Source organism: Aspergillus terreus, genomic scaffold (assembly GCF_000149615.1).
Source record: "Aspergillus terreus NIH2624 scaffold_9 genomic scaffold, whole genome shotgun sequence".
NCBI classification, from domain to species: Eukaryota; Fungi; Ascomycota; class Eurotiomycetes; order Eurotiales; family Aspergillaceae; genus Aspergillus; species Aspergillus terreus.
In genome coordinates this window covers 820765-844291 of record NT_165932.1, presented here as the reverse complement: position 1 = coordinate 844291, position 23527 = coordinate 820765, and the positions used below count along the sequence as shown (strand labels likewise).

The 23527-nt window shown below is 51.7% G+C and overlaps 10 protein-coding genes and 1 non-coding gene across 11 annotated transcripts; 6 read left to right on the top strand and 5 right to left on the bottom strand.

Moving 5' to 3' along the window:
• Positions 1–447: 447 nt before the first annotated feature.
• On the top strand, positions 448–1554 carry ATEG_06562 (heme-dependent oxidative N-demethylase family protein; the record flags this gene model as incomplete). The annotated part of the gene is made up of 2 exons (XM_001215740.1): positions 448–982; positions 1037–1554. The coding sequence occupies 2 exons, from the start codon at positions 448–450 to the stop codon at positions 1552–1554; spliced, it is 1053 nt and encodes a 350-aa protein (XP_001215740.1).
• Positions 1555–2412: 858 nt separating this feature from the next.
• Positions 2413–3168, bottom strand: ATEG_06561 (PRP38 family protein; the record flags this gene model as incomplete). Its single annotated transcript, XM_001215739.1, has 1 exon — positions 2413–3168. One exon carries the CDS (start codon positions 3166–3168, stop codon positions 2413–2415), a length of 756 nt encoding a protein of 251 aa, XP_001215739.1.
• A 389-nt stretch (positions 3169–3557) lies between these two features.
• Positions 3558–4598, top strand: ATEG_06560 (uncharacterized protein; the record flags this gene model as incomplete). Its single annotated transcript, XM_001215738.1, has 1 exon — positions 3558–4598. The coding sequence occupies one exon, from the start codon at positions 3558–3560 to the stop codon at positions 4596–4598; it is 1041 nt and encodes a 346-aa protein (XP_001215738.1).
• A 634-nt stretch (positions 4599–5232) lies between these two features.
• ATEG_06559 (WD40 repeat domain-containing protein) lies at positions 5233–7002 on the bottom strand (the record flags this gene model as incomplete). Its single annotated transcript, XM_001215737.1, has 2 exons — positions 5233–6899; positions 6963–7002. The coding sequence occupies 2 exons, from the start codon at positions 7000–7002 to the stop codon at positions 5233–5235; spliced, it is 1707 nt and encodes a 568-aa protein (XP_001215737.1).
• An 815-nt stretch (positions 7003–7817) lies between these two features.
• ATEG_06558 (putative DEAD box helicase involved in nonsense mediated decay) lies at positions 7818–10509 on the top strand (the record flags this gene model as incomplete). Its single annotated transcript, XM_001215736.1, has 3 exons — positions 7818–8626; positions 8695–10401; positions 10470–10509. 3 exons carry the CDS (start codon positions 7818–7820, stop codon positions 10507–10509), a joined length of 2556 nt encoding a protein of 851 aa, XP_001215736.1.
• A 1350-nt stretch (positions 10510–11859) lies between these two features.
• On the top strand, positions 11860–13313 carry mpkC (mitogen-activated protein kinase mpkC; the record flags this gene model as incomplete). The annotated part of the gene is made up of 6 exons (XM_001215735.1): positions 11860–11912; positions 11968–12214; positions 12268–12311; positions 12376–12475; positions 12525–13144; positions 13196–13313. 6 exons carry the CDS (start codon positions 11860–11862, stop codon positions 13311–13313), a joined length of 1182 nt encoding a protein of 393 aa, XP_001215735.1.
• Positions 13314–14317: 1004 nt separating this feature from the next.
• Positions 14318–15849, bottom strand: ATEG_06556 (putative neutral amino acid permease; the record flags this gene model as incomplete). The annotated part of the gene is made up of 3 exons (XM_001215734.1): positions 14318–15113; positions 15168–15597; positions 15657–15849. 3 exons carry the CDS (start codon positions 15847–15849, stop codon positions 14318–14320), a joined length of 1419 nt encoding a protein of 472 aa, XP_001215734.1.
• Positions 15850–16570: 721 nt separating this feature from the next.
• ATEG_10474 lies at positions 16571–16642 on the top strand. Its single transcript has one exon. It is a non-coding gene; the product is annotated as a tRNA-Arg (tRNA).
• Positions 16643–18015: 1373 nt separating this feature from the next.
• Positions 18016–18496, bottom strand: ATEG_06555 (uncharacterized protein; the record flags this gene model as incomplete). Its single annotated transcript, XM_001215733.1, has 2 exons — positions 18016–18190; positions 18258–18496. 2 exons carry the CDS (start codon positions 18494–18496, stop codon positions 18016–18018), a joined length of 414 nt encoding a protein of 137 aa, XP_001215733.1.
• A 988-nt stretch (positions 18497–19484) lies between these two features.
• On the top strand, positions 19485–20000 carry ATEG_06554 (uncharacterized protein; the record flags this gene model as incomplete). The annotated part of the gene is made up of 1 exon (XM_001215732.1): positions 19485–20000. One exon carries the CDS (start codon positions 19485–19487, stop codon positions 19998–20000), a length of 516 nt encoding a protein of 171 aa, XP_001215732.1.
• Positions 20001–22482: 2482 nt separating this feature from the next.
• ATEG_06553 (SDR family NAD(P)-dependent oxidoreductase) lies at positions 22483–23163 on the bottom strand (the record flags this gene model as incomplete). The annotated part of the gene is made up of 3 exons (XM_001215731.1): positions 22483–22531; positions 22564–23050; positions 23106–23163. 3 exons carry the CDS (start codon positions 23161–23163, stop codon positions 22483–22485), a joined length of 594 nt encoding a protein of 197 aa, XP_001215731.1.
• Between the last annotated feature and the right edge of the window lie 364 nt (positions 23164–23527).

Below are 23527 nucleotides of genomic sequence, written 5' to 3'. Positions count from 1 at the left end.
TTTCGATCCGTGCAAAGTCACACACTGCAACCCCCGAGCACCCAAGAGAAAGATATCTCCATCGAATGCGATGCGGTTGATTTACAGCCTACCAGGTCTTTTCTTGGATGCCTTTGAAGATCATAACAGCTGCTATGGAACTCTTCCAAATACGTCTGTGTCTCCCAATTGCGGTCTTCGGAAAACCCCAGGGAATGGAGGGACGATCGAGATAACCATGGTTATCATGCCCATATCGCACCCCAGAGATGCGGGGAACGGCTTATCTGTGGTGTCATCTGCAACTGTGCACCGATCAGGTAAAAGCTTTCGAGAGAGGCCTATCTGAGAAGCCAGAACCGAGGCTTGGAGTCATTTGGTGCTTATCCCATCCTCACGCTTTAACGTGGTTGGGGTATTAATTGCGAGGCTGTCTTCTATCCACCCTTTAAAGACTTCCTCCGCACTATGTCCAAGTCAGGGCGGTACACCCTTTCACCCACGCATCATAATAACACGGAATTGATGATGGACACCATATGGCTTTTGGGTCTTTTTGCGGTCGGGCTGAGTGGCCTGTTCATAGTATGGGCTGAACCCCTCCTGCGCAGGCTATACTTCCGAAGTCGCAGGACATCAACAAGCGCGACGCCGCCTCGTTCGTTATCTCCAGAAAAGAGCCCCTGTGGGTATACAGATACCTTACCACCTCCGCGTCGTCAAGCTCTTGCTTCACTGAAGGACGAAGCGTCATGCAGGGACATTCCGGCAAGCCACATTTGCGAGAACATCCTACCAATGACGGCAGATTACAGGACTGCCCAGGATGGGACTTACACTCCGACGGGGTTCTCAGTCGCGGAAATAAAAGATCTAGGTGACTTCCCAGACTATGCAGCGCTCAGTGGAGTCCCACTGCCTCGGGCTTATCATGAATTCGACATCGACAAAGCATTGCCGAGGCCGTATCGGCCCTTCAGATGGTCCTATCACCAGACAATGTGTAAGCTCCGCGCATCACCATACCAGTGGACAGACTAACGCGGGGTCTTTCCAGCCCTTACGAAACTAGAGACAGACTGGTGGATCGAGCTCGAGAATAACTACAAGGAGCGGATCGCACAGCGCAAGGAACTCTATGCGAAGTACGGAAGCGCAGTGCTTGCTTATCTCCCGGGCTCCCAGCTGGCTTGCAAGGAGCTCATGGAAATGGTCATCCAGTTCCTGTGCGCTCGCTATCCTCAATATTTCTCCTTGGCGGATAGATACATCCTCCACAATCGGATCTTGGGAACGGCGGAGGACGTCCGATCGAAACACCCCCTCGAGATTCTCATGGACAATGTGCCGGAGGATTTCGCAATTATGATGCGCGACGACAAGACGGGGTGCTATTTTTTACGCGCGGGGGTGATCTGCTCAGCGTTGGGATGGAACGTTGGCACAAAGATAGGGCTTCAGCTTCATGAAATCCACGAGCCAATCCCGGATTACAAAGAGAAGATGCAATTCTCCATGGATCGGTACGTTTCTTCCTCGGAATACCCGTACAGCACGTCTTACAGACGCATATAGGTTTTTCACGAAGATGCCGTGCGACAAGCCCATCCAGCGCGGATCATGGGGTCTAGAGATCGGGAAGCCCTTGTACATGCCCAAGGGAGATCCCCACGAGACTCTCCGGCTGTCGCAAAACCCCGGTCTTGCGCTGGAAGACTGTCACCTACGAGTGGACTGGCAGACGCTTCGCCGGCTACCCTTATCGGCGGGCATCGTGTTCAATTTCAAGGCGCTTTTCACACCAGTGGCTGAGTTCCGGGACGAGCCGTGTATTCCGGCGTTGCTGGTGAAGATCATGAAAGAGGGGAAGAGGAACTTGATGGAGTACAAGAACACCTGGCATGTGGAACATGTTGTTCTGCCGAATCTAGAGAAATGGGCAAAGGAGCAGGAAGAAAACGGTCTTGTTCCACACGGCTGGGAGGTTGCTACCTTGGATGATTCGCCGTGGTTCAAGAATTGGCAGGAGAAATGGCACCGTCAACAGGGGTTTTAGTGTCATTTGGGTATATTGGCATGATAGTATTCAGTCATGAGTTGTCGCAAATATGTACATAATAAAATCACACATTCCTTGCAGGATACAAGGACGAGGACGACCATGACAGTAGCATCATCCTGAGTTCCGTCTTTATACAGCTCTATACTGCGTTGACGTGTTTTCAGGACGAGACACACTGGCTTCAAATCCGGCGCCGAGGGTATAGGTTCCGGTAGCGCGGCTCGCTAGCCGGACTGGCGGCGGGACGTCCATTTGACAACCGTGAAAAAGTTGACACAAGGGGTCAAGTCAGTGGACTAATCGACCAGATGACCATGGCTGTGATCAGACGACATCCAAGTCGAAAGGGATAGCATGCAGACGGCCTAGATTCAGTCTTCACCCGCACTTCTCGACGACCGAGCCTCACTCGCTCCATCATCATTGTTTCCCTCACTTCCGTTATCGTCATCCATTTCCTCCAGCTCCGCCGCCAACGGACTCACACGCTCATCGAGCAGATCCAGATCCTCCAGCTGTTGCCGCGGAGGCAGCTTCCACAAACTCGTACCACAGACCCGATCCTTCGTCAGGAGATCATCAACAAACTGATCCATATAGGTCAACACGACGGAGTCGCGCACGCGGCGCCTCAATTTCCGATAGTCCAGCAGGAGCGGCTCCAGCGTCTTGTACACGTCGACCGCATCGAAGGTCAACCGCACGTAGAACGCTGCCAGCGCTCGCAAGTATTTGAAGTCGCCCCGCTGCTTGACCACCCCGTTCTGAGCCTGCTCCTCCGCGGTCTGTTCGTCTTCGTCGTCGCTGCCGGGGTCGGTGAAATTCAGGTATTCGAGGATGATTTCACGCTCGGGGTTGAGCTGGAGGAGCTTGAACGCGAGACAGAGGAACGGGGTGGGCTTCTCGGCGACGCCGTAGGTGCCTCCGAGCGCGGTGAGTTCGGCGGCCCGATCGCATAACGTTGCGGCGTTCAAGCCGAAGCATTGTTCCTTCCAGTAGTAGGAGTCTGTGATGCGATCGCGGACTGCTTTTTCGAAGAGCGTGGCTGGGTTGACGCCGCGGACTAGAGGTCCTTTGTACCCTCGATTGTCGAGTAGCGTGCTTGCATCTGCGCGATGGGTGGACATTGTGTCTGACGGAGGATCGCAGTGGTGTGAATGGATACCTGGCCTAGCTGTGGCGGCGGGCTGAAGTCGCGCGAGAAAGAAGTCAAGCTAGGTTCTTGGCGCGATACCAGGTGCCAAGACTTTCTTATCGATAGTCGCACCGACAACCATCTGCAGGTAAACCAAGCAAGCTGAAACGTCATCTTGTCTCCCCTCACAATACATTGTACACTTGTTATGTGAATCCACTTCGGATACTTGTCGATTCTGAGTATATAAAGACAGCAGCTGTGTTGTTAGAGAAGCCTATACATTGCGTGGGGCTCGTGTTTGCATCTGTCCGTCGCAGCGCCAAGGGACCATGCACAGTACACTTCACATACCGGTGCAAAGCTTCAAATGACCTGACAATGGTCCTTCTCACATCCTCCACCGTGTCCGTCATCGTATCCACAAGCGTGGTTGCCCTGTTTACTATTGTCCTCTTCCTATCCGGCTACGTCTTACAACAACAGTCCGTCCGAAACATCCAACATGCACTGCGACCTCAGCACCATGACCCCATCGCAGGGCACGGATCTTCAGGATCGTCACACCAGAAAAGAGATCAAACTCTCCTCTCTGAGATAGTCCCCGATACGCAATCACCCACATCCCAGACAGAAGGGAACTACGCATATCTCCAACTCCTCTCCACCCCAAACCCGTCCGACATCTGCTCAGCGATTCTCTTCTTCAAACAGCTCTCCACCAACGGCACCGCCATCCAAGACCGCCTCTTCATGTACCCGCAAGAATGGGATCTGGTGCCGTCGGAGAAGCTCGCGGAACCCGTTGCCACGGCGCTCGCCTACCTCCGCGCCGCAAGCCTCAAGTACGGCATCTGGCTCCTGCCCATCGACATGACGGCCGCCACCTCCGCCGGCTACGCTCCCACCGACACCAAGCTCCTCCGTCTCGGCCAGATCCAGTTCATGCAGTACGACAGCGTGCTGTATGTGCGCGCCCCCGGGCTCCTGCTGGACACGGGCAAGCTGGACCAGGTGCTTCTCTCCCGTCCGCTGCCAGGGAGACACGACAAGACCAGACCGGAGTCGTTCAATAACGAGGCGTGGATCCCCATGCCACTGAAGCCGGCGCGAGATGCGGACCTCCCGCCTGTCTATCTGATTACCGTTAATAATGTGGAACATGGCCATATCGAAGCGCGCGGTCATATACCCAATGTCGCGGTCCCTGGCTTTGGGGGGCTTGTGACCGGGCCGTGGGGAGTTCCCTCGTCGGAAGCGGGCGATGGGTCCACGGAGCTGCCAGGTTATGTGTATTTTGAGCGTGATGAGGAGGGCCATGTTCGGTGGGCGGATAATCCACTGTTCGGCTCCTGGAGAGCTCAGCAGTATGAAGTATGCGAAGGCCTGGACTTGGATTATGTGACGTATAATGATGTGTAGCGGCTTTTTGTTTTGTTTTGTTTATTTTGGACGGAGTATCCTGGGTATGTATCCGGGTGACTGGTATCAGTGGCGTTAATTGGGCTGGGTGGTTATATTTGCCTATCATGTTGCTTCTGTTCGCGCATATTAGCAATCAGACACTTTTATGAACTCACATATTGTACGCATATATGTCATACGGCTGAACGGTGAAATATGTAGAAGATCTTTAAGAGAAGGCAATCAGTGTGCCAGTAGGGATATCATCCTCAAACATTATCATAAAGCATACAGAGTATTAACCAGCCCCATTAACAGACAACAGACACCGCTCATGCTCCGGGTATAATACACAACGTGCAATGGTTCAACGAGGGACTCCAATCTCATACCCCAGCAACACTTCCGTAGTGTTGCCCTCCCATCCTCGGTTACCACTCGTCGACACCATAAACCGACATGCTTGGTCGACATATAACTGAGAAACCGTGCCGGTTCGATGACCCGGGATAATCAGGAAAGGCACTGTGGAATGGCGCGCATGTTGCTCGTGTTGCAGATCATAAAGCCGAAGGATATCATGAGATGCACTGAAGGACAAATAGGTTAGTCATTGTACAACACGAGTTCACTGCACTGAAACTAGGGAATATTACCAGACAAGATGTCGCCCGTTGGGCATGGCCTTGAGCGCCGTCACAGGCCCACTGCCCTGGGGGAACTTGAAGACTCGTGTGGGATCCCGTAGCCCCTTGTGAAGACTAAACTCTTCAACAGTGCCGTTTCGACGACCAGCATAGATGTAGTTTCCATCTGGGGACCAGCAGGCATTCATGCACCACGGAGGGGAGTTGTACGGTGTGATGCGAGAGACAGGCTCGGGTTGTCGCCGGTCCCATACCCGAATGGTACCATCGATAGACGCAGCGAGAAAAACGTTATCCGAAGAAGTGCTTGACTCAGACTGAGAGGCGTCCTGGTTCTGAATAGGGGGCTCCAATTCTTCAGCATGAGGTAGCCCATTGACGACTGGCTGCGATGTCCCGTTTGGCATCGCCGTTGCTTGTGATTCTGATTGCTGCGTAGCTGCGTTTGCATCCGTATTTGAATCATTGAGATCCATTTGGGACGTGGGGACTTCAGGGATGCCATTCTGCTCGTCCATCGTGTCAGGCTCGCCGGGGGCATCGGCGTCAGGAAGAACACCGTTAGCAAGGGCTTTCCCGAATTCATCGTCTTCATACATGCCAAATTCATTGCCCGCGCCCCCTGCACCATCCCCTCCTGTGCCATCTGCATCTCCAAACAGCGAATCGGCGCCACCAAAAAGCGAGTCCGCCGGCGAGCCCGCTTGTTGGTTGGACGCATCACCAGCGTCGGTTTGGTCGTTTGCGCCGTCCGTAAAGTTAAAGCTGTTGTTGACACTGGCTTGGTTGTTCGACGAATATGTCCCATTAGTTTGTGGGATCTCTGTCGAATCCTTCGGAACCGGTAGACTAGACTCTGGGCGGATCTCCATTGACGAGATTTGGCCGGCACTGCCACCAAACGTTCGTCTCGTCTGGCCCGTGTTCAAATCCCAGTCGAACACCCTCTTATCCCATCCTCCAGATAACAATGTCTTCTCATCCGAGGTCAGACTTAATACGGATACAGCCGACGTATGTTGCTGGAGGAGCGCCAGCTCCCTGCCTTCGTCGTGGCGGACCGATTGTAGACGGATTGCGCCGGATTCCAGGCCAGATAGCAGCCACAGACCCTCGCTGTGGCTCGCGAGCGAGTATACCGGCGATACGGAGTTTCCATCCATATTCTCCCAATAGGTCATCACCACGCCGGCCTTCACAACGCTGTCCACAAACGGGTGTCGCTGGGCCACAGTCAACATCAACTTGCTGTTGATCGAATCCACCCAGTTGAACTTCCGCACGTATCCATCCGAACCTCCGCTGAACACCCATCTCATATCCGCCGTGGCAGTCACAGCGTTGATCGAAGTGCTGTGAGGGGCCGCGGTCGTCGGCACAATGTCATAGGTCGAGGCTGTGAGGCATTCCGGACGCACGGAGGGGTGAAAGGCAGATACCGGATCAGTCGTTGTATTTTCGGGACCTTGGGAGGTCATCTCAACATCGGGATGGGGTTGGGACGCTGCGCCACCGCCCTCGCTGGCGTTCGACTGGCTCTCCGCGTCTGGGTCTCCGTCCGCATCGGCGTCGGCGTCGGCGTCGGCATCGGCATCGGGTTCGTTGTCGTTGCCTCCATCATCCACATCTCGCATCTCGTCTATCTCATTGTCGGAGCTACCATCCTGCGAGCCTGGAAGACAACCCGAGTTCAGCGACCAATGGTTGTATTAGGGTGTTGCGGAAGGGAGCTCACCTGCCAGATCGCGATCGTCGTCTTCTTCAATCGAGGCCATTGCTTAAACGGGGACTGCAATTCAGAGCGCCCGAGTCGCAAAGCACAGTAGTATACAGATTTGATGTGAATATTTATAGCGACAGGTCTGGGTGCCTGGAAGCTGAGGGGTGCGCGACAGGGTCTTAATCCGGACAAGGCACGAACAGCTGCAGCTCACGGATGCATCTCCTGATTAATCATACAGTCATTGACTTCGGGTCGTCGAAGGGCTGGGGGACGGAGCAGCCTGGAACCGTCAGCGCATTGAGTAGATGATCGAGGTCGAGAAACGCAGGCTGCCACCGGTAGGTCTGGAGAAGATCGCAATTCCGACCCCATCGATGCGCTCTATCGTCTTTTCCCCGGGTCACGTTGCCGCCGTTGCAGCCTGAGGCAGCAGCGGATCTCCGGCTGTCCTGATTCGGTTAGCGTCGACTGCACCAAGTATATCAAGCACTGAAAGTGACTTTGATGCCCTCAGATATCATGTTTAATTGAATGAAATGGAAGAAATTGGGAAACTAAAATGTAAGGATGGTATAACCATCGTAATACAAAGCTGAACCTTAGGGACGTCTACCTTCACTATGCCTCCAGGAGTAGAAATAATATGAATGACCGCAACTCACTAAGACGTTGGGTTGTTTATTCTGTCACTCCAGAAATCGGAAACCCACAGGTCTGTTGCTTTTGTTGTTTTTTGTTGTTTCCCTATAGGGACTGCAAACGCCGCCCTCTCTCCTCGTCTTCCCGTTTCCTCTCTTCCACCCACACCCTCTTCTCTCTTCCGTGTCACTCCCCCAGACCACTGACGATTTTCCCTCGAGAGGAAACATGTCGGGGGACTCTAACATAGGCGGCTGGGCTCATGTTGGGGAGTATCAGACCCGGAAGAGAACGGTATCCCTGAATACCGGCCCAATCGCACTGGCAAACAAGGATATTCAAACCTACTACGATCAGCCTGATCTTGAAGCCGTGGAACCATGGGTTCTGAAGCCCGAGATACCATCGGAAGAAGAGATTCTCGGTACTGACTCGGGAGATACTGTTGACCTAGCACCAAACAACATAGACGGCCCTTGGATCTCGAAAGAAGCTTACCTTCGGACGCATTACAATCTACTGAGGGAAGATTCAGTGGCTCCCCTACGCGACGCTGTGGCATATGTGAGAGAGAGACCACACATGATGGATTCGAAAGATGTCTCGATTTATGATAAGGTTCGTTCATATTTCGTCCTGAATATCGAATGCCTTTGGCCATACACTAACGCACCTAAGGTCTACGTTGTAGGACTCACTTTCGCGCAGCAAGGACTGGGTTTTCGCATCCAGTTTTCGACTCAGAGATCGGGTAAACGGATCCTTTGGGAGTACACCAAGCGATTGATTAGTGGGACCGTCGTCGCTCTATCTCCTGCGGCAGATGCCTTTCAGACTAAGTGCGTTCTCGCTCTCGTGGCTGCTAGACCCCTGGAAACTGTACAGCGACAGCCTCCGATGATCGACATTTATTTCGCTCGGCCAGACGAGGCAGATTTCGATCCCCATCAGGAATGGATCATGGTCGAGGCGAAGACCGGCTACTACGAAGCCTCAAGACACACAATGACAGCGCTACAAAAGATGAGTCGAGAAAAGTGAGCTCTCCCTGGGAGCGAAGTTGCTTAGTACTATGCTTCAGGAACACTACTAACTAGTGAGATAGATTCCCTCTTGCTGACAATATTTGCTTTCTCATGCAGAATGTCGAGCCGCCCCCGTACATTCAGCAGAACCCAGTGCTTGAATTACAGTCAGCTATCGATGAGAATGAATTGGATGGCAAGGTCAACGTCTTGGATGGGTGGCCACATTCTCTGACGGGTGACCTCGATAGCACGCAGTGGGAAGCATTGCATCAGGTGCTCACGAAAAGCCTCACTATTGTACAGGGTCCTCCAGGGACCGGAAAGACATTTGTCTCGGTCATGGCCCTCAAAGTCCTGATTGCCAACATGAAGCCAGGTGATCCTCCAATTATCGTATCTTCGCAGACTAACCATGCCCTTGATCAACTTCTGGTCCATATCTCGCGATTCGAGCCCAGTTACATCCGATTGGGTTCGAGAAGCAGTGACCTTGAGGTCAAAAAGCGCACCCTCTTCAATGTGAGGAAGAGTCAACCTACCGTTCCTGTTCATGGGAGCATTCTAGGGTCCGCGCGAGGCAAACAGCGATCCCTTCAACAAAGCATCATGGCGCTCCTTAAGCCTTTTGACTTGAAAAGCTCTAATGCTCCTATCCCTTCTTCTCTTTTCTTCAACTATGGGTTGCTGACGCAGGCCCAATACGACTCCCTTTCCAAAGGAGCAAAAGACTGGATTCGACCGGGTGATCGGGACGATGCTGACCCTATTTCTGCTTGGCTCGGAGACCAGTTAGTGAGGTTCAGAGTCACTTATGCGGCTGATAACTTTGGGTTTGTTGAAGATGAGATCGACCTTGAGTACGAGCAGCTGAAGGAGCTCGAGGCCGAACATGGGGTGGAGGAAGACGACTTCGACACGCTGAGAGGGGACTACATCCACATCGGGGAGGTCTTCCAAGGATTCAGAGGCAACGACAGAGGAGCTCTCGAGTACCACAAATATTCCGACTTGTGGAGAATTCCTGTCAAGGAACGGGGCGCTGTGTACAACGTTCTCCGAAACCTGGCAAAAGAGAGAATCCTAGGCCAGTTTCGGCAATTTGTCTCTGAGTATATGCGAAACTGCAAAAGTATTCAGATTGGAAAGTGGGAAAGAGACAATGTTGTCTTACAAACCGCCAAAGTCATCGGAGTGACTGCAACCGGTCTCAGCAAGTACCGGGGGTTGATCTCCAGTTTGAATCCGAGAATCGTCCTTATTGAAGAGGCTGCGGAAGTTATTGAAGCGCCCATCGCTGCTGCTTGCTTGGAGTCGGTGCAACACATGATCTTGGTAGGCGATCATCAACAGCTCAAAGGACATTGCGCTGTGGAGGAACTGGGTGGTGAGCCCTTTTTCCTTGACATGTCTATGTTCGAGCGCCTTGTACGGAACGGACTTGAATATGTCACCTTGAGGAAACAAAGACGGATGGCTCCTGAGATCAGTCGTCTGTTGACTCCAATCTACAGCGAACTCCAGGACCACGAATCGGTGCACCACCGGCCTGGTATTCCAGGTATGGGAAATGTGCGGTCGTTTTTCTTCTGTCATGACTGGCCCGAGACCAGCGACAGTCTATCATCAAAGATGAATGAGACGGAAGCAGAGATGATTGTCGGGTTCTATATTCACCTCGTGCTCAGTGGCGTTCCTGACAAAGATATCACCATCTTGACCTTTTACAACGGCCAGCGGAAGAAGCTGCTCAAGTTGCTGCGAAGTAATTCATACCTGCAGGGGCAGTATGTGAAAGTGGTTACGGTAGACTCCTACCAGGGGGAAGAGAACGAAATTGTCATCCTTTCGCTAGTGCGGAGTGGCCAGAAGAGCATCGGGTTCCTGGCAGTTGAAAATCGAGTCTGCGTGGCGCTTTCCCGAGCCAGAAGCGGATTTTTCATCTTCGGAAATGCCAGAACGGTGGCGTCTGCGAATCCCTTGTGGCGCGAAGTCCTGAGGCTCTTGGAGTCTCAACGTTCACCGCAGCCTCTAGTATCGACTCAACTACCACTGACCTGCAGTAGCCATGGGAACACTATCTACAAAAAAGACCCGTCGGACTGGTCCGATACGAATGGTGGCTGCAGTGTGCCATGCGAGGAGACCTTGGAGTGCGGCCACCGATGCCCAATGCTTTGTCACGGTTTCTCGCACGATCGGGTCCAGTGCGACAAGAGGTGCGACAGACCGATGCGGTGCGGCCACTTCTGCTCCCAGCCATGTTCCAAAGAGCACACGTGCATCTGCAAGTGTCCTGTTGCCGAGGAGCAAGCGATGGAGTTGATCGAAATCGATCGACTGTTGCTGTACTGAGTCCCGGCGGTCTTCTGGCTCATGGAAGATTCTAGACCCTGAGCAACCCGAGAATGTTAATTGAGTTTGATGGTCGTGACGGATGTTTCTCTCCACCTTGATCCTTTTTCCGAGACGGACAGTCGAACCCAGAGGAATGGGTCAGTGGATCTCTTGCCTAGCTGGGGAGGTCATCGGCAAACCAAAATCCGTTTTTCCGGTGGGAAAAAGACTCCGGGCATTCCAGGGCGACTTTAAGGGTTTGGAAGCGTGGCATCTGGTGGTGGGGGAGATCTGGTTTTTCAGTAGATCAGTGCCTAGGTAGTATCCTGCTCGAGTTGACCAACGAGAGGGCTCCGTGAAGACTTTTCCGACCGGGATTTGCGTCTGGGGCTCACGAAGTGGTTGTTAATCTAAAAATTGAGAATGGCGTTCGCTAAGGTGGATACGTAGGCGAAAGTAGGAGGGAGTAGGGAGAAGAGAAACATGGGCCAGGGGAGCAGAGCGGTTCTCTCTGCCTTGTTTTCTTCCCAGGTACTGGGATCCCATCCCGCCAATAGGAGTGCCGCAAACCACATATAGCTACTTGGGTATGTTTACCACCGCCACCACCTTTCAATCCTCACGAAGTCCCTCCATACTATTCTCTTCCATCGACGTGGGACAGTCGCTTCTCCTCCCCGCCGTCTACTACTACTACTCCTCTGAGTTGTGAAGACGTCTTCTCATCTGTCATATGCGACATCCTGCTTCCGGTTTAGTCCCGTCAGTCTCCATCCTCCCTCCTCCTGGTAGTACCTGGGGTGCTTGGCAATTGCAAGCCACAAATACTACGCACCGCCGACTCACTCGTTCCACTTCACTTTTCACCCCGTGGATGATTCTGGTGGCCATTGCCGCTTCTTTCCATCATGGATTTCATCCGCTCCGAGATCCTAGGCACGAAGTTTGAGACGACCATCAGGTATCTATCCTATGGCGCGTGTTCCTATTCAGACTTGGAGGTAACATCCGTCCAGGTATGCCAACGTACGGCCAGTTGGCCTCGGGGCGTTCGGGCTCGTCTGGTATTCTCTCCCTCATCCCATCACTACGCCGGGAATGACCTGGTTGCGCGAGCTAACCTTTCACCTTAGCTCGGCGTACGATCAGATCACTCAACAATCCGTGGCGATTAAGAAGATGATGAGCCCGTTTGCCTCATCCGCCATAGCGAAACGAACCTACCGAGAAGTCAAGCTGTTGAAGAAACTACGCCACGAGAACGTGCGACCCCGTCAACGTCATCCATTTTGCTGCTCTAGGCTAACGTCAGACAGCTGATTGGATTGTGCGATATCTTCATTTCTCCCCTAGAAGACATGTGTGCATCTCTACATGGCCGCCAGGCCAGGAAAGAAGACACTATCGTGCTAACTTCATCCCAGATATCTGGTGACCGAGCTGTTGGGGACCGATCTCAGCCGTCTCCTCCGATCGAAACCGTTGGAAAACAAATTTGCCCAGTTCTTCATGTATCAGCTGATGGTATGCCGTCTCCTGACGCTGCCCTATGTGTTGGTCTAATTTTGCATAGCGTGGATTGAAGTACATACACTCCGCGGGCGTCATCCACCGAGATCTCAAGCCGAGCAACCTCCTGATTAACGAAAACTGCGACCTGAAGATTTGCGATTTTGGACTGGCGCGTGTGCAGGAACCTCGCATGACCGGATACGTCTCGACCAGATATTATCGAGCCCCGGAGATCATGTTGACATGGCAGAGATACGGCGTCGAGGTGGATATCTGGAGCGCCGGGTGCATCCTCGCGGAGATGCTGCGGGGAGTGCCGTTGTTCCCAGGGAAGGATCATATTAACCAGTTCTATCTCATCACCGACATGATCGGCAATCCTCCCCTGGAGGTTATCGAGAAGATCACGAGCAAGAACACTCGCCATATTGTCGACTCATTACCGCACAAGGAGCCGCGGCAACTCAAGACTATATTCAACGAGGAGGACGCGGAAGCCGTGGATCTTCTAGAAAAGATGCTCCTGTTCGACCAATCTAAGAGAATCTCCGCCGCCGAGTCCCTCGAGCACCCTTATCTGGCTCCATATCACGATCCTACCGATGAGCCGGTAGCCGAAGAGAAATTCGACTGGTCATTCAACGATGCGGATCTTCCCAAGGAATCGTGGAAATACATGATGTAAGCTACTTGCTTCTCTTGCATAGAGCACGCTGACGGGGTCACATTCAGTTATTCCGAAGTCTTAGATTTCCACAGCATGGAGGCCCACTCGTCGGGTTATATGACGCAGGATGACTTCGCCAGTGTCCTGGAGTTTGTTGACCAGAATCAGTTTGCGGAAACTTGAAATAACGAATGACGACTGCTACATACACTTAACAGACGGATACGCGGAATCAGCATGAAGAACGAATGTCAGTCCTGTTCGGGAGAACGGAGCTTTTGGAATCCATCGATGTCGAGGTCAGCGGGCGTATCGTGAATTAGCGACTCTCTTGACTTGCATGTTGAGGTAGACACCCCTTAACGCTCGATAACCAGACAGATCCATAATAAACAAACTTGAGTCAAGGATCCTTGTTTTCCTCGTCCCCTCTCCTCCTTCCCCCACGGTCTTGTCAGGGTAGGCCTTCGATCGATCGACGTTTACCGGGTGAGCTCGCGTTGAAGAACGGGTTGGGTCCGGGAAAAGACAGGTACCGCATGACTTGCTAAACCAGCGGTGGAAATACTAGTAATCGAGATCATCACTGACTCGACAGGGTCGGTCCTACATCCGTCATTTGCCTAATCCTCGAGACTCGGAAACACCCCATTCAACATACACTGAACCGCGAATATGGTCTTCATGCCAACCGTTGTCACTATTATCGCTGTTCTCGCCAGGCTTGTCCACAGCCACCCCTCCTATCAGAAGCAGGCCGATGACTCCGACGCCACCTGGGAATTCTCGCTGTATCAGAACTCGCGTTGCGCTGGAGAGGCCAGTCTATCTTCGGGATCTCACAGCACGAATTGTCAGGATACAATCTACAACGGCGGAGCTCTGGCATATATTCCCAGGGTCGCCGATCCCTATTGCAAGATTCATTTCTTTAGCGATGGACACTGCGCCCCGAACAGCACGATCAGGGCTGTCGGGGCTCAAGCGGAGTCGACTTGTCTTCCCGTGCCGAAGGTCAAGATGGGTGAATATATTCGCAGTTTTTATGTGAGGTGCTGAGTTTCTGGGAGTGAAAGCATTCTCCCCTGTCAACAGATAGACATACTACTGATTTTTGGAATAACAAGTCGTTGATGTTTGTCGTTATCATCAAATGCGTCAGTATATACCCAAAGTGCATAGACTAATCAAACAGAACCGCTATTATCCACACAGGAAAACACCTTATCGATCTTCCCACTCTTATACGCATTCAAGATCTGCACAATCACACCATACGTACCCCCAACCATCATGAAGAACCCCAGCAGAATCTGCAAAACATGCAGCCCATAAACAACGCCACGATATATCCCTCCTCTCCTATACTCCCCATGACTATACACCCACAACAACCCCGGAAAACTAATCGCCAGCGGCGCAAAGCACAAACTCCCCACCAGCGCCAGCACATACGTAAAGATCGGGATAGCAGACGCTAGCACAAACGAAACAGCCGCCAATCCTACCGTACACGCCAACCACGTCCCCCAATGCACGACCGTGTTCGCCTGCAGGTGCTTCGACTCGCGCAGAATCCGCACAAACAGATACTTCGCCGCGACATGCACATACAGCGAACCGCTGATAACCAGCCCCGGCAGCGCGACCCCGTACGACACCCGCTTGACCGTCTCTCCCGCGCTACCCAGCGCCGGCGACGCAATCCACTTCCCGCACCACCGGTAGATCACCAGGCTGAAGGCCAGGTACGACGCCGCCACGAAGCCCATGCTCGTGTACACGGCCTTCGGGTAGTCCCTCGGGCGGCGCATCTCCGAGATCACGGGCAGGAAGGCCGACGTCGCGGAGCTGGAGACGAAGATGGTCGCCGCGGCGGTGATGCCGGCGGCAAAGGTCGGTTTGCCGATTACGCGGTACCCGAGGTCGAAGGGGCCGGTTTGGGGGGCGGCGGCAGGGCGGTCCCGGACTGTGACGCCAATACTATGCATATGGTTTTAGCTGGTATCTACTTGGGGGTTGTGGATGGGGACGCACACTATGATGAAGACGGCGCCAAAAACGCTAACAAATCCCACCCACGTCAGCCAGCCGATGTGGGAGAATTTGCGCACGCTGGCGAACACGGCGATGATGGCGGTTGAAACGATCGACCAGTAGACGGTGCACATGGCGTGCAGGGATAGGGCGTTGAACGCGGCAGACACGCCAATGACGCCGGACGCCGCGGTGATCACGTACGTCACAATGAACATGAACCCGACAATCTCCTTGAAGACGGGGCCGCCGACGACCTGCGCCATGTCTGCGACCGAGTGGCATTGCGGGTGGCGGTTGCGGAAATCTCCCAGGATGAGGGCGCCATAGGCGTTGATGACGCTCCAGCCGACAAGGTTCACGGCGCCTGGGAAGGCGCCCAGGTCGTACATGACGGAGGGGATGGAGAGGATGCCGGTGGCAAACAGCACTGTGGGAGTTAGAGGCGGCGTCTATGAACTCGTCGGTTGATCTGTTGGAGGTACGCACTCTTGAGGAAGATGGCTGACGCCCGAATCCAGCTCACGGTGCGGAAATCAACCTGGCCATCGCCTTTCTTGAAGACCTCGTAGCGATCATCGCCGGCTTTCAGCTCGTGGGCATGGGCGACTCCGATGTCCTCGCTGGACGGTCCGCTGTCACTGATTTTTATGTCTTTGCTCTCGTTGGAATACGATGCCATAGTGGATGGATCCCAATTCTGGGCGTAGAAGGAGGAATCCTTGCGTTTGGAACCCCCGCATGAGTTGCTGGGATGATCGCCTTTTAGGTGACCTGGGGCTCTGTTAATTTCCTACTAAGCCCTTGCATATCCCTGATCTATTTGGCACATATGCAGCGATAATGCATCCTGATAGCGGTCTTGGGTGGATCCACCGCAGTCGATCACAACTGATAACACTGGCACTAGCTCAGTGTTGGAGTACTTAGATTCAAAATGGTGCAGGTCTTGTTCCGTTGGAGGACCCCGACTTGGAGTAGACGTTGTCGTGGTGTTGGAGAGTTGGGGTAGAGATCGGTATATCAGAGGTGGACAAAGAACTTTATGTATATAGCCATGACTATACTAGATGTGTCTGGAGTATATCTGGTATGTTCCGGTGGCTCAGGCGGTTTCTGGTCGAATTGCTTTCGAGTGCCGAACCTTATCAAAAACGCCATTCGGAACATATATCCACCAGCTATCCTACATGGTTGGCAACGTAACAAACCAGAAGATGACGACGCCTCAATCTGTCAATATGTAGAAGATATTGCGGCCATAGCTTTTATCGGGTATCGTTCAGCATCTGCAATGGACAAGAAGTAGGCATGCCGTAAAGGTGTCTATCCGTATCCAGGTTGTGGGTCAAAATTTAGTCATGTCTTATATAGCAAATTAAACCACACCATTTCAACAACCAGGCCTGCTGGCCCAATGGTAAGGCGTCTGACTACGGATCAGAAGATTGCAGGTTCGAATCCTGCGTAGGTCATTTTTTTGTCCTTTTCTTATACTCGACTTGGTCGGGCCTCGAAGATAGTTACTAATTAGTTACTCTCTACACGTTCAAAACTTAATTTTCAGAGATCAGTAGCCGGAGCACAGCCATGGGAACGAGAACCTTGGCAAGTGAAGTTAAGGATCAACAACTAGGATTGAACAGCTCGCCTGCTGAAGAGATGAACAACTACATCTACAAAAGAAATGGATGATGTGCAGGACTCGACAAATCCACAGGCACCCAAAGGTGTTCCGCTACCCTATGGCGTTCACAGGATAGAAATTATGAACCTACCGTCATTGCAGCTAGCCTCATATTCAAACCAGCTCTCGTTCGTCTTTCCCTCGAATTATGATTATAACAGCCAAGTGTCGGCCTGGATAGCGGCCCTTCGAACGAATCCAAACCCCTATCTGTCGTTCGAAGGGCCGCTATCCAGGCCGACACTTGGCTGTTATAATCATCTGGGTACGCAGAAGCTGGAGCAAATCCGTCAATGGCCAGGGGAGAGTCGAGTTCGCATTCGTTTTCATTGTCAGAACAACCTGGATAGTCTCCGCCAGGGGAGGAATCCCAAATGGTGAGATCTTGGCTAGTATCCAGGTAAAAGTTGCTGCCTTTTGAAACAAATGCGGCGAGTGAACCCGGATATGGGGGCCGGGCGATGTCCCATGTAACAATAGGTAGGTGGGGATAGACATTGCCATTTTGCGACATCACGTACTTGGCCAACGCATAATATGCCAGATTGTCGGAGTTTCGCTGAACATAGTATCCGACGGAGCCCACTCCTGTTCCTTCACCTTGCCAACGAGCTAATATTTTCGTAGCAAAAGGACCGTATGCGGGAATCGTTTTTGTTTTGCCTGTAGCACCCAATTTAATGTCGATCTGGAGATCGCTAACACGAGGATTAGGCTTTGGGGAGTCAGCCACCAGATCTAAATGGTACAACTCATGCTGAATCAATTTTCGTTAGTGCAACAGATTTATAGGATCGAGACTCGTGGTCAATCTCACCAAAAATGTTTGTGCTCTGTTATCATAGTTTGCAAGTTTTAAGTTGTTTGGGCTAGCTAGGTCCTTTGCGTATGTGATTGCGTCTGCCAGACTTCTGCGAACAAAAAAGCCGGCGCAAAAATTGATCATCGGATATGCGGAATCATCGGGATCAGGGTCAGAGTTCAACGCATATGCAAGTGGGGTTGGCTTTGGCGGATCGCCTGGATTTGGTGGGCTGCAATAGTCAGTAAAGTCACTTGCTACTCATTCTAAATAACAGAAAGACAGGGTGGCGGTATGTACTTCGGCTGACATGGATCTTGATCGGGCCGATTTTGGCATCTGTTTTTAGGATCATCACATCAGACCTTGATATAATGCGGGAACAAATTTAAGCGGGAGCCATAGATGATCGTTGCCGTATTTGCTAAGACCGCCTGAATCTGAGATTGCTGAGGTTTGTTCAGCCCTGGTACACCCAGAAACTCCAGTGCAGCAGCACTGTTCCAATCGATATCTGATGCTACTCCTGCGGTGCTGGAGAGCAAGTTGATGGAGTCAGTCTATTTCTTCTAGACATGATGATCACGAGCGGTTGACTTACTTGGATATCAGCCATGCATCATAATAGGCGTCGTCAATTTTGCCCTTGGCTCCTTCGCCGAAGTTCTTTTTGCAGCCGTTATAACCATAGAGCCATGTTCCAAGGATATTATCAGGCAACACAGTGCCCGTTGGGATCACTCGGTAAGGAGTCTCGTCGCCTGGAAACCCGGCAGGCGGTGCAGCTGAAGTATAGCGTAGCAGCAAGAATAACGTTATAAGAGCTGCGAGGAACATCATTCTGACGGTGTGTGTAGAGTGAAATCGAGGGCGAAATAAAGAGTGAACTTTGGAGGAAATTTAACAGAAGCAACAATATAATATAACCGACCCCTTATACCTAGGAATCCCGCTGGGTCAATGCTCAAGACGGGCTCAACGCGCAAATAGAGGAAACATCATGACCACAGAAGCCAGGCGCCTAGTCTTGCCCCCGTGGGATATTGTTGAATACTACCTAATACCCTTAATATCTAGATTAAATACCTTTACACACAGTGGCTAGCCACAGTATTGTCTCGAAGGGTTACATCCATTCATATTCAGTCTAACCTGTATAGCCATAGTGTAGTTGGATATTAGAAGTTCTTGGCGATGCTAGCGTGGAACTCCGCTTCGCTTCGGTATGTATATTGCATGTCAAGGTCTAGCTTCAAGGAATGTCGTGTACTAGCAATTAGCGAAAAAGATAGTATAGTACAAGATATAGATTGATATAAAGCACTAACGTACGGTCGACCAATGCCACGAGAATGTCAAGCGGCTACGCTAGGATCAAGCCACGAAATCCACAGAGCCTCGCAAATGGCTGTCGGAAGTTTTCGGCTAATAATTCCCATTTAATGTCGACCCACGTATGGATTTCTAATTTAGCCCCCATATTTATCCATAGTCCTGAACTCGAAGCTCTAAACAAATACGGCTGATATTCGGAAGCCGCCGAAGACCTGCGCGTATAGCAGGCTCCGCACGATCATGTTGACTGCACTTAAACCTACATATTACAGTGGTCACCTGCTTGACCGCGAGGACACGCCCATGAGCTTCGACACCAAGTCACATGATAACCAACATCGGTCTTTCCTGTGTCTTTAGCCTTGCTAAGAGCACGAGGTCTAGCGGCAGGCTCGTCACCATCATCTCTCACTTTCTATCAACCTTCTGCCAAGAAACCATTGGCTGCTGCCTCCCCATCAGCCTCTCCCCGATCTCTCGTCAACGAACAGCCATGGACAACGCGCAGGACTGCTCGTGCCCTACAATACCTCCGGAATCGACGAGTAACCGGACTGAGTTCGGTACCCGAGGATGTCTTGTCTATGGCTACCCCTCCACTGGTGGGGTTCTCGTCAAAGAGGCTGACCTTCTCGACATGCTTTTCCTATCGCTTTCCCGCTCTCATGTATCGCAACGCTCATCTAGTCCCGACGAAGAAGACAGATTCTGTAATCTGCTAAAATGGACTGGTGCGACTTTATGGCCGAGTAAGGAGGATTGGATCGAGGTGCAAATCGGCATGAGAGAGATAACGGAAGAAGAAGAAAAGGTGGTGGTGTTTGGTTGGCCGACAGATGGACTGGGCGTATGGGTGTTGAGGTTTGCGAGTGCTAATCAACTACCAAGGGATTTTGGGAGAATACGTTTAGCGATGAATATGGAGGAGAAAATACAGATAATGAAAGAGTATGGCGCTACGTTTGTGGAAGATGTTACGCAGGTGGAGGAACTTCAGGATACGGTTTGAGAAATACTGGTCTTGAGATGGGTCCGTGTGGAAAAACATTTCTGTACGCTATACGCAGTACTGGATGGAGCTACCGCAGCCCAGTTCACTGAAAGTCATAGCCATTTTGGCCCTTCATGGTGTGGAAGTGAGATTGAATTGATTGCTGTTTGAATTGCTGGGCACGATACGGCCAGATCAGGACTGTAGCAACCTAAGGACTTAAATTCTGAATTAGCAGGTGAACCGACTGTGTTCAAACACTTTTCTGACCGCTCTGTCATGAAGTAGCGCTCTAGTGTTTTTCTTCGTGATTCCACGTCTAAGCGACTGCAAGATATCAGAGCCGAAGTAGACCAACGGTCGGTACCGGGTAAATGGCAAAGTAAATGAGCTGTGCATCTAGTTCAAAGCTAAGTTGTAGCTAATACTCTCGCTTCTAATTCCATGGGCAAAAATACAACGATCTTGGTTCTTAGACAGTTTTTGACCACTCAACCGTTGGCCAGGCCTGCAATTAGCTATTCCCCGTTTCCCCCGATATGGGCGAATGCTGCGAAATTTGCACTCGGCTAGGATTGCTGGATATTCTTGCCTAGTTCCATGGCGCTAGTCTTTCTCAGATATGGGCGACGAGGGTTGCTACACTATCCGGATGACCAGGGTGCGTGTTCCGCGGCACGCAGCGCGGGAACAGGGGCGAAGTCGGTTAGAAATCCTAACCGAATCAGAGTTGTGATGGTCACTACGCGTGCGCTCGGCCAAAGTGGTATGCACCGATAGACCGGGTTATCTTCTCAAATGGACACTGTGGCGCCTTTTCATAATCTCGCTAAGCGACCTTCTCTACACCGGGTATAGGCCTGTGCAGTTCCTAATATCTCGGGACCCCTGGGTCTCGACTGGAAACTATTCAAATCACCTTAAGGGCATAGTGAGCAGTCCTTTGGTGTAAAATCAGCACTTGCTTGCTGCTGCCTAATTATGTTCCTATTTTCTATCACTAATACAGGTAGATGAGAACGTCGAATCTCCCGCACTGGCTGTTTAGCATCGCTAAACGGGGGACAGCAAAAGTCTCTTGTCGGGGTGGCCGTTATGGTCAGAAGACAAGGTTCCTGGGCATAACGATCCTCTATAGTGCCAAAAGAAGACCAGCTCTCGGACGTCGAGTTCCTTGAGGTTGCACCGACTCTTGTCCTCGCGTAAGATCTCCTCGTCGGTATTTACCTTATCGGTGATGTTCTGACTCTTGACATCCTAGAACGGCTGCGCTGTTTTTGTCTACCAGCGCGGCGAGCTACCTGAATCCAAAAAGAAGGAACTAGTGCTTTTGATTGGGGCCTCATTGATGCGACACTGTGTGAGTGGCTTTGTTGTCCACCCGGACGGTAGCTACATAGAGCCAAGGTCACTTGCAATGCCCTTGAAAGCGATTTACATCAACGATGCAGCCCATCGCGTCATTCGCGATTTCAATGGCAGTCAGGTTGATTACCTACCTAGTAGCGGCCGCTGTGACATATTGATAGATTTCCAGATCCCTGCAATGTATCTGGAGAGCGGTATGTGGACTCTCAATGTCGACGTCAGGCTCAAGAGACAACAACAGTTCGTATCTACTTGCCATTGGTGGGGGCGGTTGAGAAATTGGATATTTGGAACAACCTGCAGACTCAATGTCCTCATTGTGTATGTCAGCAAAGCCTTCCAGGTGCCGAGCAAGTGCCTTCAACCAGCTTATATTTAAATCATTGATCTGCTGCAGTTTCGCAGATAGCTCGCCCACTGTGGACCCAGTGTGTGTGCATACTAGGTACTCCAACACCGTCGATAAGGCCTGGCCTTGGCAGTTGGAGAAGACTCGACACAGATGGAGAACATGGAGATCTCACAACTAGATGGAGTGGACCTATCGGGGATTATTCTTATTGAAACGTACCTCTGATTTGTTTTCCATGTAATTGAGCTGTGAGAATTGCGTTGGAACGCTTTCAGCACCAAAATATGCTGTTCTTTCCGAAAATCACATCATTACAATTTACAAGACAAGGATTGTAATAGAAAACGAGTGCAGATACTGCAGTACAATTCAAATTGTACCTATGAAAGTGTAGACACCATTTGAGGTAGTAAAAAGACAGGCCGGAATATGTGGTAGGTGTTTTTGGTTGATATCAAACGATATCGGATTGGTTCCAAGATACGGAGTTTTGTCACTTGCCAGAGACCACAGTGGCCTTCATTTCGCCAGCGTTAATTTATGATGTAGCCCCCGTCCACAACAAGAGCATGGCCCTGCACAAAAGATGCAAATGTAGAACAGAGAAAAAGAACGGTATCGGCAACTTCCTCTGGTTTTCCCATCCTCCGCATCGGAGCAATGTCAATGGCAGGCCGTAATCGTTCACGGACTTCCTCGCTATACGTTGTCATCGGTGTCTCGATAATCCCTGGACAGACACAATTCACTCTTATGCCATCCTTAGAGTAATCTATTGCATCAGAGCGTGTTAAGGCTATGACGGCGGCTTTGGAGCCACAATATGAGGCTGCAAACGTTGTTAGTGTCAGCCACACATACCACCAAGAGGACTTCAGAACATATAACGTACGGGCAGCAGGACGTCCAACAATTCCCAGCTGACTGGCTATATTGACAATTGCCCCTCGCTGGGGTGCGCGATTTGGATCATGACTGGGAAGGGGTTCTTGTTCGAGCATATGTTTTAACTCGGCCCTGGAGCATAGCCAACAACCGCGATAGTTGATGTTATTGATACGGTCAAATGCATCTGTCGTTGTCTCTGTCGATCGGACACCATCCCCGAGCACACCGGCGCAGTTCACGGCATAGTCGATGCGTCCTAGGTCGCGAACTACATGGCCCAAGAACGCTTCGACAAACGGCTCATCTGCGACGTTGCCTGCTTCCGCAACAAGACGAGTTGCAGGGTAGGAGGCAAGAATAGATTTCTTCGTTTCTTCCAGTGAGGTCTGATTGATGTCGGTGATTGCGATTCTCTCACATCCTGCGGCGGCAAATGCCTTGGCGACTGCGGCTCCGATGCCTAGAGTCTGCCGGTTAGTTGTTGACATATGATGGGATGGTCGAGCGGCGCATACCGGTTCCCCCGGCACCAGTGACGAGGGCAACACCGGGGAACGAGTACACACGGGACATGGCGTAGGTGTGAGATGCTATACTACTATACTCTGTCGAGATAATCTGCGGCGGATACTTATACCCGATTTGGAGACGGGAGGTTCTTATCGGCGGAAAAGTGGGGAGATTCCCAAAGTGGCGTTGGGGTCATTTCGGCCGTCTCTCCTCCTTCCCCTCTTTTTCTCTCCGCTCTTCTCTGCATCCACGCCCTCGTCTCCAAATCCCCGGTGGAGCGCATCCATCTGCTCAGCCTCGCATTGACTATTCTCTGTATCGGCCCTTCCCCAAATGTCTTGATGCTGTCCCAATCGTCACACCACCCCCGGAGCAGTCGTCGCTCCAGCGTTGGAGCAAAAGCCCGCGTCTGCGAGCATTGTGGTCG